The sequence below is a fragment of the Notolepis coatsorum genome, assembly GCF_963971535.1.
Source record: "Notolepis coatsorum genome assembly, chromosome: 6".
Classification (NCBI taxonomy): Eukaryota; Metazoa; Chordata; class Actinopteri; order Aulopiformes; family Paralepididae; genus Notolepis; species Notolepis coatsorum.
Window position 1 is genome coordinate 51,920,726 of NC_140170.1, and position 15,441 is coordinate 51,936,166.

The 15,441-nt window shown below is 36.4% G+C and overlaps 1 protein-coding gene across 2 annotated transcripts in view; it reads right to left on the reverse strand.

The window, feature by feature from the left end:
- ripor1 (RHO family interacting cell polarization regulator 1) overlaps positions 1-15,441 on the reverse strand; it is a 105,471-nt gene that overhangs the window by 42,626 nt on the left and 47,404 nt on the right. For both annotated transcript variants that reach the window (XM_084316559.1, XM_084316560.1), the window contains exons 7-12: positions 13,419-13,568; positions 12,859-12,922; positions 4,216-4,259; positions 3,658-3,783; positions 2,122-2,270; positions 1,277-1,409 (exon numbers count right to left, since the gene is read on the reverse strand). In XM_084316559.1, the coding sequence (XP_084172685.1) occupies positions 1,277-1,409; positions 2,122-2,270; positions 3,658-3,783; positions 4,216-4,259; positions 12,859-12,922; positions 13,419-13,568 (666 nt within the window). The remainder of the gene's footprint in view (positions 1-1,276; positions 1,410-2,121; positions 2,271-3,657; positions 3,784-4,215; positions 4,260-12,858; positions 12,923-13,418; positions 13,569-15,441) is intronic.

Genomic DNA, 15,441 nt, shown 5'->3' on the forward strand with positions numbered 1-15,441 from the left:
AGCGGCATCCAATAGGAGCAGACGGGATGACGAGCAGGAATGTACGGGAGAGAGTGTCAGGAAGGATGGTTGATGACTAATCACTACCTCTACCTCTCACAACAACAACAACACCACCACAACAACAACGCCACACTGCATCACACCAGCACCAGGTAGACAGCAAAGCTCTGAGGTTGTTTATCTGGGATTAGGACTTAACACGCACACCAGTCAAAACATCTCACCGCACGGGCATAATAATTCAGCTGTTTTCAAGAGAAGTCACTTCAAGGGAATAGCACACAATCTAAGGCTGAATCAAAAAAGATTCCTCGCAGGCGGTATTTAAAAGTAAAATAAAAATAGACCATTTCGAATTAAATACGACCGTGACAATTATATTACATGATAAAGACATAAAAAAAAAATGTAATATCACATTGTAATTTGTGGAAATCTATACTATACTACAATACTACTACTATACCATCAAAAGTCTTATATCATATCGTAATATGATATTTTCGGCATATTGCCCCGCCACAACACAACAGCACCACCACAGTGTACTGGTGTTATTCTAAGCTGTAGGACGGTCCAATCAGCATCCAACGTGAACAACCAGACGACACCCAGACATGTGACGTCATCGTGTTGCTCCACGGAGACTCAATGTGAAAACCCGGTACAGGAGACTTGTCTGTGAGAGCAGCCTAGAGGGACATTCTCTGGTTCAGAACCGATTAAAGCGCTTCATACGGCTCATGATGTATAAAAACTCAAACATAACACAATTTGTAGGTCCACAAATTCAACGGACCAGAGCTGTAGACCTTATTATAGCCAATGACATCAAAGATTCTCTTCTCTCTCTGGTTTCTGGCTTTGGGAGAGATTTGTGCACGGTCACTAATATTGATTGGACTGTCCTATACCATAGGAATGACATGCAGGGTTAACAAAAACTAAATTGGTAATATTACTCCTGCTCTTGAGCCACAGCATCACAACAACAACAACAACAACAACACCACCAGCAACTAGACTCGATAGAACACTACTAAGAACACTACTAAGAACACTACTAAGACAAAACACAGAAAAACCAAGAGCAGTCTCAACTACAACCACAGGAAGAAATGGGAGCATGAGCTCAGATTACAAAAGGCGAGGAGATTCATGTAGAAGGCTAATCATATGACCATATTTGGTAGTGCATGGGATGAGGTGACCATATTGGTAGTAAAGGGGCAGGATATAACCATATTTGGTGGTAAAGGGGGAGGAGACTCACATAGAAAGCCTGTTCCCGTAGTGATGGGGTGTCAGGTGGACTCTGGTTGTAGATGGTAGAGAATCTCTTGTTGACAGTCGGAGCCTTGTTTACCGTGCTCGCCGCTGACGCCTGGTCATCCTTATCAAACGGACTGACAGAGAGAGAGAGAGAGAGAGAGAGAGAGAGAGAGAGAGAGAGGGAGAGAGAGAGAGAGAGAGAGGGAGAGAGAGAGAGAGAGAGCGAGAGAGATGGAGAAGAGATAAATGGAGAGGAGAGCGAGAGAGAGATATGGAGGGAGGGAGAAATGGAGAGATGGAGAGAAGGAGGGACATCAGGGATACACAGAGGCCGACTAATTAAATGAGTGAATTACAACAAAAATACACCAAAACATTATGAACTATAGAATAAATTATTGACAGTTAGAACGTTCATGTCAAGCTTTGAAATCTCTACCACTCAAAATAAACGTTGTTCAGTTGTCTTTCTTCCCACATGGTAGCATGATGTAACCATGGTAACTAGGGATGCTCGATATTGGCTTTTTTACCGATACCGATATACCGATATTGTCAAACTCTTAATTTCCGATACCGATATCAACCGATACCGATATATGCAGGGTTTCCCCCCCCAAAAAATGGAATAATTTCAGGTAATTAACATTACATATCTCTTGTTGTGGAATTAACACAACATTATGCATACTTTTGACAATAAATAAAAAAATTTTTTTTTGAAAACCGATACCGATATTTTCCGATATCACATTTTAATGCCGATATTGGCCGATAATATCGGACATCCCTAATGGTAACCATTGTCCAAACATTCCGTGCGAGGCCTCTATTGGCAGGGCTTACTTCCAGGTGACCTCCAGGCTCAGCTTGATGGTCCCCAGGTCGTTAATATCCACAGCAACCGTCTGAGGAAGAGCAGCAAATAGGTCCTTGGTTTCGCACGATACACTTCCTACAACCACGTGATTGGCCAAGCTCTTCAACTCTGTCACCTAGGAGACCACAGAACAGCCAATCAAGAAGCATTCCCGTTACGTTTGAGTGGATGGTTGTGATGAGGCTGACGCTCACTGAGGTCTACTTTGTGCGCAGTACATATCAGTGAGCTTCGGCCAGTTTGTACAGACGGGAGCTTGACCCCGTGACCTTGCATTGGTTCAGAGCTGTTATGATGAACAGCATGGATTAGGCTGAGAAAAGGACTCTACTGAGCAACAGGCGACCTGCCTGTGACTGTGGTGATCTAGTGAGGGCTGGAGGAATTCTGCATGCTGCCCAACGAGGGGGCGTGCCGTTTTTCGGCCTGACGCACCTGAGATTGATCCACAATCAGCTCGTCGGGAGGATTCATATACGCTGACTCCCCTCCACTCCTTGTCGGGTCGTTCTTGTTACCACCATCTACTGCCGCGTCTCCGGCGTGAGACGTCGTCCCACCCCTGTACATCACCACCTGTCGCCGTTTCCTGGAGTGGGACACCGTCTTCGCTCTCTATTACTCCACGGGAGGATCCCAGTGTTCCCACTCCAGATGTCCTGCCGGCTACTTCCCTACTCCCTCTACATGGACCCGTTCCTGGGGTGAGGCTCGCCATCGCTCTCTATTACTCCACAGGAGGATGCCCGTGTTCTCACCCCATTCCCCTTGGACCCCCTGGTTGCTACACTGCCCGTCGGCAGCATTCTGGTCGGGAGGATGCCCGTGTTCAATGAAGAGTCCTGTGTATTTTTGCCCGTGTTTCTGGAAGATTTCCTGTGTACCTCTTTGCCTGTGTGCTAGAGGGTTCCTGCCTGTGCGCCCCTTAAAGGCACAGTGCCGCGTTTTTTGTGTTCATGGACTTTGGTGTTTTTTCCCCCTTAAAGGCTGAGTGCCGCTTTTTTGTATATAATAAATCATGCCCTTGTTTTGGCTAACTCTGATTACCTGTCTGTGTCGTGCAATTGGGGTCGCATTACAAACCATAACAGATCTAGTGCTGTCTCAACACTGCTTCTGCAACTGATTTGCACACGGTGCTTGTCATGGTAAAGTCTAGAGCTATTTTATCATTGATCCTACTGCCTCTTCGCACCGCCACGCTGTGATTATTACATTATGATTATCATAGGTAGATTAGTGCTATCTTTATCATTGCATATGCTGCTATTTTTACACTATTGTTATTGCTTCTTTGTTCCCCACTGTATGTTAATGCTGCTGTAAGTCCGAGGAGCCAAGAACAAAATAATAATTGCACCCCTCTGGGGATGTGTGTGTGTGTGTGAGTGTGTGTGTGTGTGTGTGTGTGTGTGTGAGTGTGTGTGTGTGTGTGTGTGTGTGTGTGTGTGTGTGTGTGTGTGTGTGTGTGTGTGTGTGTGTGTGTGTGTGTGTGTGTGTACCTTGATAGAGAGGAACTCTGTAATGAGAGGCAGGAACACCATGTCTTCACTATCCCAGCACTGCTTGCCATTAATCTCTATTCTGCCTCTCAGCTTCCAGCGCTGACGACCGTACTTCATGAATATCTGAAACACACACACACACACACACACACACACACACACACACACACACACACACACACACACACACACACACACACACACACACACACACACACACACACACACACACACACACACACACACACACACACCACACACACACACACACAGAACACACACACACACAGAAACACACACACACACACACAGAAACACACACACACACACACACACACACACACACACACACACACACACACACACACAGAGGAGTTAAAAACAGTGATATGAGATAAAACTTCAGTTTGTTTGACATGCACAGACATGATTTATGGAGGGCGTATGTGTGAGAGAGAGAGAGAGGGGGGGGGTGGGGGGGAGAGAGAGAAAGAGAAAGAAAGATAGATTTAATTGAAAGAGAAAAACATGACATGAGGAGAGACATTTACAAACCTCATACTGATCTCCAGCGCAGAGCCTAGCAAAGCCAGCTAGACCTGAAAGACAGAGGAGAGAGAGAGAGAGAGAGAGAGAGAGAGAGAGAGAGAGAGAGAGAGAGAGAGAGAGAGAGAGAGAGAGAGAGATAAAAATCAGAACATCAGAAAATTATTTCTTGTTGCTCAACGTGTGAAGTTTGCAGCAGTGTAGTAATGTAATGTTAGAGTGATGTAGTAATGTAATGTTAGAGTGATGTAGTAATGTAATGTTAGTGATGTAGTAATGTAATGTTAGAGTGATGTAGTAATGTAATGTTAGTGATGTAGTAATGTAATGTTAGAGTGATGTAGTAATGTAATGTTAGTGATGTAGTAATGTAATGTTAGAGTGATGTAGTAATGTAATGTTAGAGTGATGTAGTAATGTAATGTTAGAGTGATGTAGTAATGTAATGTTAGAGTGATGTAGTAATGTAATGTTAGAGTGATGTAGTAATGTAATGTTAGAGTGATGTAGTAATGTAATGTTAGAGTGATGTAGTCATGTAATGTTAGAGTGATGTAGTAATGTAATGTTAGTGATGTAGTAATGTAATGTTAGAGTGATGTAGTAATGTAATGTTAGAGTGATGTAGTAATGTAATGTTAGAGTGATGTAGTCATGTAATGTTAGAGTGATGTAGTAATGTAATGTTAGAGTGATGTAGTAATGTAATGTTAGAGTGATGTAGTAATGTAATGTTAGAGTGATGTAGTCATGTAATGTTAGAGTGATGTAGTAATGTAATGTTAGTGATGTAGTAATGTAATGTTAGAGTGATGTAGTAATGTAATGTTAGAGTGATGTAGTAATGTAATGTTAGTGATGTAGTAATGTAATGTTAGTGATGTAGTAATGTAATGTTAGAGTGATGTAGTAATGTAATGTTAGAGTGATGTAGTAATGTAATGTTAGAGTGATGTAGTCATGTAATGTTAGAGTGATGTAGTAATGTAATGTTAGAGTGATGTAGTAATGTAATGTTAGAGTGATGTAGTCATGTAATGTTAGAGTGATGTAGTAATGTAATGTTAGAGTGATGTAGTAATGTAATGTTAGAGTGATGTAGTAATGTAATGTTAGAGTGATGTAGTAATGTAATGTTAGAGTGATGTAGTAATGTAATGTTAGAGTGATGTAGTCATGTAATGTTAGAGTGATGTAGTAATGTAATGTTAGAGTGATGTAGTAATGTAATGTTAGTGATGTAGTAATGTAATGTTAGAGTGATGTAGTAATGTAATGTTAGAGTGATGTAGTAATGTAATGTTAGAGTGATGTAGTAATGTAATGTTAGAGTGATGTAGTAATGTAATGTTAGAGTGATGTAGTAATATAATGTTAGAGTGATGTAGTAATGTAATGTTAGAGTGATGTAGTAATGTAATGTTAGAGTGATGTAGTCATGTAATGTTAGAGTGATGTAGTCATGTAATGTTAGAGTGATGTAGTCATGTAATGTTAGAGTGATGTAGTAATGTAATGTTAGAGTGATGTAGTAATGTAATGTTAGAGTGATGTAGTAATGTAATGTAATGTTAGAGTGATGTAGTCATGTAATGTTAGAGTGATGTAGTAATGTAATGTTAGAGTGATGTAGTAATGTAATGTTAGAGTGATGTAGTAATGTAATGTTAGAGTGATGTAGTAATGTAATGTTAGAGTGATGTAGTAATGTAATGTTAGAGTGATGTAGTAATGTAATGTTAGAGTGATGTAGTAATGTAATGTTAGAGTGATGTAGTAATGTAATGTTAGAGTGATGTAGTAATGTAATGTTAGAGTGATGTAGTCATGTAATGTTAGAGTGATGTAGTCATGTAATGTTAGAGTGATGTAGTAATGTAATGTTAGAGTGATGTAGTAATGTAATGTTAGAGTGATGTAGTAATGTAATGTTAGAGTGATGTAGTAATGTAATGTTAGAGTGATGTAGTAATGTAATGTTAGAGTGATGTAGTAATGTAATGTTAGAGTGATGTAGTAATGTAATGTTAGAGTGATGTAGTAATGTAATGTTAGAGTGATGTAGTAATGTAATGTAATGTTAGAGTGATGTAGTAATGTAATGTTAGAGTGATGTAGTAATGTAATGTTAGAGTGATGTAGTAATGTAATGTTAGAGTGATGTAGTAATGTAATGTTAGAGTGATGTAGTAATGTAATGTTAGAGTGATGTAGTAATGTAATGTTAGAGTGATGTAGTAATGTAATGTTAGAGTGATGTAGTAATGTAATGTTAGAGTGATGTAGTAATGTAATGTTAGAGTGATGTAGTAATGTAATGTTAGAGTGATGTAGTAATGTAATGTAATGTTAGAGTGATGTAGTAATGTAATGTTAGAGTGATGTAGTAATGTAATGTTAGAGTGATGTAGTAATGTAATGTTAGAGTGATGTAGTAATGTAATGTTAGAGTGATGTAGTCATGTAATGTTAGAGTGATGTAGTAATGTAATGTTAGAGTGATGTAGTAATTAGGGATGCTCGATATTGGCTTTTTTACCGATACCGATATTCCGATATTGTCCAACTCTTAATTTCCGATACCGATATCAACCGATATCAACCGATACCGATATATGCAGGGTTTCCCCCCCAAAAAAACTGAATAATTTCAGGTAACTAATAATTTCACTGGATATATATATAACAAATATTGTTATTGTTTTTTTCTTTTTTTAAACCGATACCGATATTTTCCGATATCACATTTTACTGCCGATATCGGCCGATAATATCGGTCGGCCGATAATATCGGACATCCCTAGTAGTAATGTAATGTTAGAGTGATGTAGTAATGTAATGTTAGAGTGATGTAGTCATGTAATGTTAGAGTGATGTAGTAATGTAATGTTAGAGTGATGTAGTAATGTAATGTTAGAGTGATGTAGTAATGTAATGTTAGAATTATGTAGTAATGTAATGTTAGAGTGATGTAGTAATGTAATGTTAGAGTGATGTAGTCATGTAATGTTAGTGATGTAGTCATGTAATGTTAGAGTGATGTAGTAATGTAATGTTAGTGATGTAGTAATGTAATGTTAGAGTGATGTAGTAATGTAATGTTAGAGTGATGTAGTCATGTAATGTTAGAGTGATGTAGTAATGTAATGTTAGTGATGTAGTAATGTAATGTTAGAGTGATGTAGTAATGTAATGTTAGAGTGATGTAGTAATGTAATGTTAGAGTGATGTAGTCATGTAATGTTAGAGTGATGTAGTCATGTAATGTTAGAGTGATGTAGTAATGTAATGTTAGAGTGATGTAGTAATGTAATGTTAGAGTGATGTAGTAATGTAATGTTAGAGTGATGTAGTCATGTAATGTTAGAGTGATGTAGTAATGTAATGTTAGAGTGATGTAGTCATGTAATGTTAGAGTGATGTAGTCATGTAATGTTAGAGTGATGTAGTCATGTAATGTTAGAGTGATGTAGTAATGTAATGTTAGAGTGATGTAGTAATGTAATGTTAGAGTGATGTAGTAATGTAATGTTAGAGTGATGTAGTAATGTAATGTTAGAGTGATGTAGTAATGTAATGTTAGAGTGATGTAGTCATGTAATGTTAGAGTGATGTATTAATGTAATGTTAGAGTGATGTAGTCATGTAATGTTAGAGTGATGTAGTAATGTAATGTTAGAGTGATGTAGTCATGTAATGTTAGAGTGATGTAGTAATGTAATGTTAGTGATGTAGTAATGTAATGTTAGTGATGTAGTAATGTAATGTTAGAGTGATGTAGTCATGTAATGTTAGAGTGATGTAGTCATGTAATGTTAGAGTGATGTAGTAATGTAATGTAATGTTAGAGTGATGTAGTAATGTAATGTTAGAGTGATGTAGTCATGTAATGTTAGAGTGATGTAGTAATGTAATGTTAGAGTGATGTAGTAATGTAATGTTAGAGTGATGTAGTAATGTAATGTTAGTGATGTAGTAATGTAATGTAATGTTAGAGTGATGTAGTAATGTAATGTTAGAGTGATGTAGTAATGTAATGTTAGAGTGATGTAGTAATGTAATGTTAGAGTGATGTAGTAATGTAATGTTAGAGTGATGTAGTCATGTAATGTTAGAGTGATGTAGTAATGTAATGTTAGAGTGATGTAGTCATGTAATGTTAGAGTGATGTAGTAATGTAATGTTAGTGATGTAGTAATGTAATGTTAGTGATGTAGTAATGTAATGTTAGAGTGATGTAGTCATGTAATGTTAGAGTGATGTAGTAATGTAATGTTAGAGTGATGTAGTAATGTAATGTAATGTTAGAGTGATGTAGTAATGTAATGTTAGAGTGATGTAGTCATGTAATGTTAGAGTGATGTAGTAATGTAATGTTAGAGTGATGTAGTAATGTAATGTTAGAGTGATGTAGTAATGTAATGTTAGTGATGTAGTAATGTAATGTAATGTTAGAGTGATGTAGTAATGTAATGTAATGTTAGAGTGATGTAGTAATGTAATGTTAGAGTGATGTAGTAATGTAATGTTAGAGTGATGTAGTCATGTAATGTTAGAGTGATGTAGTAATGTAATGTTAGAGTGATGTAGTAATGTAATGTTAGAGTGATGTAGTAATGTAATGTTAGTGATGTAGTAATGTAATGTTAGAGTGATGTAGTAATGTAATGTTAGAGTTATGTAGTAATGTAATGTTAGAGTGATGTAGTCATGTAATGTTAGAGTGATGTAGTAATGTAATGTTAGAGTGATGTAGTAATGTAATGTTAGAGTGATGTAGTAATGTAATGTTAGTGATGTAGTAATGTAATGTTAGAGTGATGTAGTAATGTAATGTTAGAGTGATGTAGTAATGTAATGTTAGAGTGATGTAGTCATGTAATGTTAGAGTGATGTAGTCATGTAATGTTAGAGTGATGTAGTCATGTAATGTTAGAGTGATGTAGTCATGTAATGTTAGAGTGATGTAGTCATGTAATGTTAGTGATGTAGTAATGTAATGTTAGAGTGATGTAGTCATGTAATGTTAGAGTGATGTAGTAATGTAATGTTAGAGTGATGTAGTAATGTAATGTAATGTTAGAGTGATGTAGTAATGTAATGTTAGAGTGATGTAGTAATGTAATGTTAGAGTGATGTAAGAGTGATGTAGTAATGTAATGTTAGAGTGATGTAGTAATGTAATGTAATGTTAGAGTGATGTAGTCATGTAATGTTAGAGTGATGTAGTCATGTAATGTTAGAGTGATGTAGTAATGTAATGTTAGAGTGATGTAGTAATGTAATGTTAGAGTGATGTAGTAATGTAATGTTAGAGTGATGTAGTAATGTAATGTTAGAGTGATGTAGTAATGTAATGTTAGTGATGTAGTAATGTAATGTTAGTGATGTAGTAATGTAATGTTAGTGTGATGTAGTAATGTAATGTTAGAGTGATGTAGTAATGTAATGTTAGTGATGTAGTAATGTAATGTTAGAGTGATGTAGTAATGTAATGTTAGAGTGATGTAGTAATGTAATGTTAGAGTGATGTAGTAATGTAATGTAATGTTAGAGTGATGTAGTAATGTAATGTTAGAGTGATGTAGTAATGTAATGTTAGAGTGATGTAGTAATGTAATGTTAGAGTGATGTAGTAATGTAATGTTAGAGTGATGTAGTAATGTAATGTTAGAGTGATGTAGTAATGTAATGTTAGAGTGATGTAGTAATGTAATGTTAGAGTGATGTAGTAATGTAATGTTAGAGTGATGTAGTAATGTAATGTTAGAGTGATGTAGTAATGTAATGTTAGAGTGATGTAGTAATGTAATGTTAGAGTGATGTAGTCATGTAATGTTAGAGTGATGTAGTCATGTAATGTTAGAGTGATGTAGTAATGTAATGTTAGAGTGATGTAGTAATGTAATGTTAGAGTGATGTAGTAATGTAATGTTAGAGTGATGTAGTCATGTAATGTTAGAGTGATGTAGTCATGTAATGTTAGAGTGATGTAGTAATGTAATGTTAGTGTGATGTAGTCATGTAATGTTAGAGTGATGTAGTAATGTAATGTTAGAGTGATGTAGTAATGTAATGTTAGTGATGTAGTAATGTAATGTTAGAGTGATGTAGTAATGTAATGTTAGTGATGTAGTAATGTAATGTTAGAGTGATGTAGTAATGTAATGTTAGTGATGTAGTAATGTAATGTTAGAGTGATGTAGTAATGTAATGTTAGTGATGTAGTAATGTAATGTTAGAGTGATGTAGTAATGTAATGTTAGAGTGATGTAGTAATGTAATGTTAGAGTGATGTAGTAATGTAATGTTAGTGATGTAGTAATGTAATGTTAGAGTGATGTAGTAATGTAATGTTAGTGATGTAGTAATGTAATGTTAGAGTGATGTAGTAATGTAATGTAATGTTAGAGTGATGTAGTAATGTAATGTTAGTGATGTAGTAATGTAATGTTAGAGTGATGTAGTAATGTAATGTTAGAGTGATGTAGTAATGTAATGTTAGAGTGATGTAGTAATGTAATGTTAGAGTGATGTAGTAATGTAATATAATGTTAGAGTGATGTAGTAATGTAATGTTAGAGTGATGTAGTCATGTAATGTTAGAGTGATGTAGTAATGTAATGTTAGAGTGATGTAGTAATGTAATGTTAGAGTGATGTAGTAATGTAATGTTAGAGTGATGTAGTCATGTAATGTTAGAGTGATGTAGTAATGTAATGTTAGAGTGATGTAGTAATGTAATGTTAGAGTGATGTAGTAATGTAATGTTAGAGTGATGTAGTAATATAATGTTAGAGTGATGTAGTAATGCAATGTTAGAGTGATGTAGTAATGTAATGTTAGTGATGTAGTAATGTAATGTTAGAGTGATGTAGTAATGTAATGTTAGAGTGATGTAGTAATGTAATGTTAGAGTGATGTAGTCATGTAATGTTAGAGTGATGTAGTCATGTAATGTTAGAGTGATGTAGTAATGTAATGTTAGTGATGTAGTAATGTAATGTTAGAGTGATGTAGTAATGTAATGTTAGAGTGATGTAGTAATGTAATGTTAGTGATGTAGTAATGTAATGTTAGTGATGTAGTAATGTAATGTTAGAGTGATGTAGTAATGTAATGTTAGAGTGATGTAGTAATGTAATGTTAGAGTGATGTAGTAATGTAATGTTAGTGATGTAGTAATGTAATGTTAGAGTGATGTAGTCATGTAATGTTAGAGTGATGTAGTAATGTAATGTTAGAGTGATGTAGTAATGTAATGTTAGAGTGATGTAGTAATGTAATGTTAGAGTGATGTAGTAATGTAATGTTAGAGTGATGTAGTAATGTAATGTTAGAGTGATGTAGTAATACAATGTTAGAGTGATGTAGTAATGTAATGTTAGAGTGATGTAGTCATGTAATGTTAGTGATGTAGTAATGTAATGTTAGAGTGATGTAGTAATGTAATGTTAGAGTGATGTAGTAATGTAATGTTAGAGTGATGTAGTAATGTAATGTTAGTGATGTAGTAATGTAATGTAATGTTAGTGATGTAGTAATGTAATGTTAGAGTGATGTAGTAATGTAATGTTAGAGTGATGTAGTAATGTAATGTTAGAGTGATGTAGTAATGTAATGTTAGTGATGTAGTCATGTAATGTTAGAGTGATGTAGTAATGTAATGTTAGAGTGATGTAGTAATGTAATGTTAGAGTGATGTAGTAATGTAATGTTAGAGTGATGTAGTAATGTAATGTTAGAGTGATGTAGTAATGTAATGTTAGAGTGGTGTAGTAATGTAATGTTAGAGTGATTTAGTCATGTAATGTTAGAGTGATGTAGTAATGTAATGTTAGTGATGTAGTAATGTAATGTAATGTTAGAGTGATGTAGTAATGTAATGTAATGTTAGAGTGATGTAGTAATGTAATGTTAGAGTGATGTAGTAATGTAATGTTAGTGATGTAGTAATGTAATGTAATGTTAGAGTGATGTAGTAATGTAATGTTAGAGTGATGTAGTAATGTAATGTAATGTTAGAGTGATGTAGTAATGTAATGTTAGAGTGATGTAGTAATGTAATGTTAGAGTGATGTAGTAATGTAATGTTAGAGTGATGTAGTAATGTAATGTTAGAGTGATGTAGTAATGTAATGTTAGAGTGATGTAGTAATATAATGTTAGAGTGATGTAGTAATGTAATGTTAGAGTGATGTAGTAATGTAATGTTAGAGTGATGTAGTAATGTAATATAATGAGTGCTATAGTAATGTAATGTTAGAGTGATGTAGTAATGTAATATAATGAGTGCTATAGTAATGTAATGTTAGAGTGATGTAGTCATATAATGAGTGCTATAGTAATGTAATGTTAGAGTGATGTAGTCATATAATGAGTGCTATAGTAATGTAATGTTAGAGTGATGTAGTCATATAATGAGTGCTATAGTAATGTAATGTTAGAGTGATGTAGTCATATAATGAGTGCTATAGTAATGTAATGTTAGAGTGATGTAGTCATATAATGAGTGCTATAGTAATGTAATGTTAGAGTGATGTAGTCATATAATGAGTGCTATAGTAATGTAATGTTAGAGTGATGTAGTCATATAATGAGTGCTATAGTAATGAAGGGAGAGGAGAGCAGAGGAGGAAGATTAATTCCTACCTTTCATCTTGACATGAAACTCCCCCAGCTGATTTTCCAAGTCACTCTCTAACACACACATATTCTAGAGAGAAAAAGAGAAATGGAGAGATAGGGCGGTGTATGAGTTGGAGGTGGGGGGGGGGGGGGGGAGTAAAAAAACAACACAGTCAGCACTGCAGGAGAGAGAGCAAGGGAGAGACAGAGCACACCTGTTGTGTTTCAGGTTACTCTTTCACTCTTTGAACTCCATCTCTCTTACCATCATTAACCTGTACACGTCAGCTCCTTTACACCAAATCCAAACGGCTCAATATGGACCGAGGAACCACCACTTTTCTTTAGTATTGTGATTGAGATATGAACTACAATAGGATACAGTTCGTTTATATTTATAGCTCTTTATAAATCAGTTATATTTACAGCTCTTTATAAATTATTTATATTTACAGCTCTTTATAAATCAGTTATATTCACAGCTCTTTATAAATCGTTTATAATTACAGCTCCATATCTCCCATCTATCCATCCCTCCGACCATCCCTCCATCATTATAACCATCCCTCCATCTCCCTCCTTACCTCTGTGTATTCTTTATATCCCTTGTTGGCTTCAGACAGGCTCTCTCTGGCCTCCTTGCTCCCTGGAGAGGGAGTATAGGCCTTCACCATCTTCCCAGCTCCATCCCTCAGTCGTCTCTGCTTACAGTAGGTCTCGTAGAGTTCATCTATCTATAGGAGACAGAGATACACAGAACATCAGAACTTCACAAATTAATAGCGGCAAGTAATATGTCCAAATGATGCAGATTTTGTTTCAATAATAATAATAATAATAAATGTGGTTTATATTGTGCTTTTCTAGAACTCAAAGTAACTTTACTCTACGGGGCATGATACAGACACACAAGGATGTAGGCGAGAAGGCAGTGGAGAAGAGATGGGTCTTGAGGTGGGATTGGAAAACGGAGATGGACTCTGAGTCTCTAATGTCTTGGGGGATGGAGTTCCAGAGCCTGGGAGCTGCCCTGGAGAACGATCTGTCCCCAAAACTGACGTGGACAGTGGAAAACGTGAACTCTGGAAGGTGGTTCCAAAGTTTAAATGTCCTCAGCAAAGGACAGCAACACCTTTACAGTTAACCTCTGGAATCATATTCTAATCATTAGCTCAGTCGGTCAGTCTACTCTGCATACAGGAGGCTGCATGAAGCTCCTTAATCTAGAAAACAAACAACACTAAGGTTGCTTTCACACCAGAGCTCTTTGCTCCGCTTGAATCAAACCCTGGTTTGTTTCCTCGGATAGTCTGGTTGGTTTTGGGTGGTGTGTGGAAGCTCATTCCAACTCTGGAGCGGACCAAACCAGCACATTCTGGTCCACCTGAAAACATGGGTCTCGGTTCGCTTGCAAGTGAGCCCTGGTGCAGTTTGTTTGAGGTGTGAAAGCAAACCAGATAAAAAGGCAGGAAAAGGCCTGGAAAACCGTGCATTTAATGAAGATGATTGGGCAGATTTAGCTGACATTTCCTGTATATTTCCCAACGTGTGATTTTTCATCATCATTATTTTCATATACCATTGTTATTATTTTCACAGCTGGTAAGTTAGAAATAGCCAAATAATATTGTGATACTAATCAAATACCTCATTCAGTTGACAGTACCCTAGACAGTGGCACATAATGAATTACTGGCAGTGAATTGGAAAACTTATAACACACACGTCATAACATTTCTGCAAGCCAGGATGAAGATCACATAATTTTTTGTCACATGCTGCTGGATTTGGAGATCACACAATTCTGTGTAACAAAACATCTGGCACATCAGGTTATATAATCTCCCCTTTTACCAAAACTTTTAAAATTAAGTTGTATAGTGACATGAATGAAATCGGCTTTGTACAGTATGGGAGATATGTGTTGCCAGATTAGATTGAGAACCCGTTTTATCCCCTTCAAGATACAGTACTATGTTTAATTATTCTTGCACATCCTGGCAACCCAGAGTAAACGTACATCTCCTCAGTGCCTGTGTGCAGTCAGCCTTCACTGAAAAGGAATGAGGACAAAACTAACAAAATGAAAGAAATATATCTGCATGTTTAAAGCCTACCGAACTATAGGTGTGAAAGCGAAGATTTGATTCCTGGGACAATCAATATTTTCTCCATCTACAGTATGTATGTGAGTGTGTGTGTGTGTGTGTGTGTGGTAAATGGTGTATTTATATAACGCTTTTATCCAAAGCGCTTTACAATATTGTTCCTCACATTCACTCACTCACTCACTCACACACTCACACACACCGACGGCGAAGGCAACCATGCAAACCATGCATCGGGAGCAATTAGGGGTTAAGTGTCTTGCTCAAGGACACTTAGACACCCTGTCTGGGAGGAGCTGGAATCGAACCGGGAACCTTCTGATTACCAGACGACTGCTCTACCTCCTGAGCCACTGTCACCCCCAGTGTATGTGTGTGTGTGTGTGCGTGCGCACGTGCAGCTACAGTAACAGCCTTCTGACAGAATAATGTCCTTATTAAACTTTAATTCACCCCCACTGACAAAACATGAGAGAAGAGAGGAGAGGAGGGGAGAGGA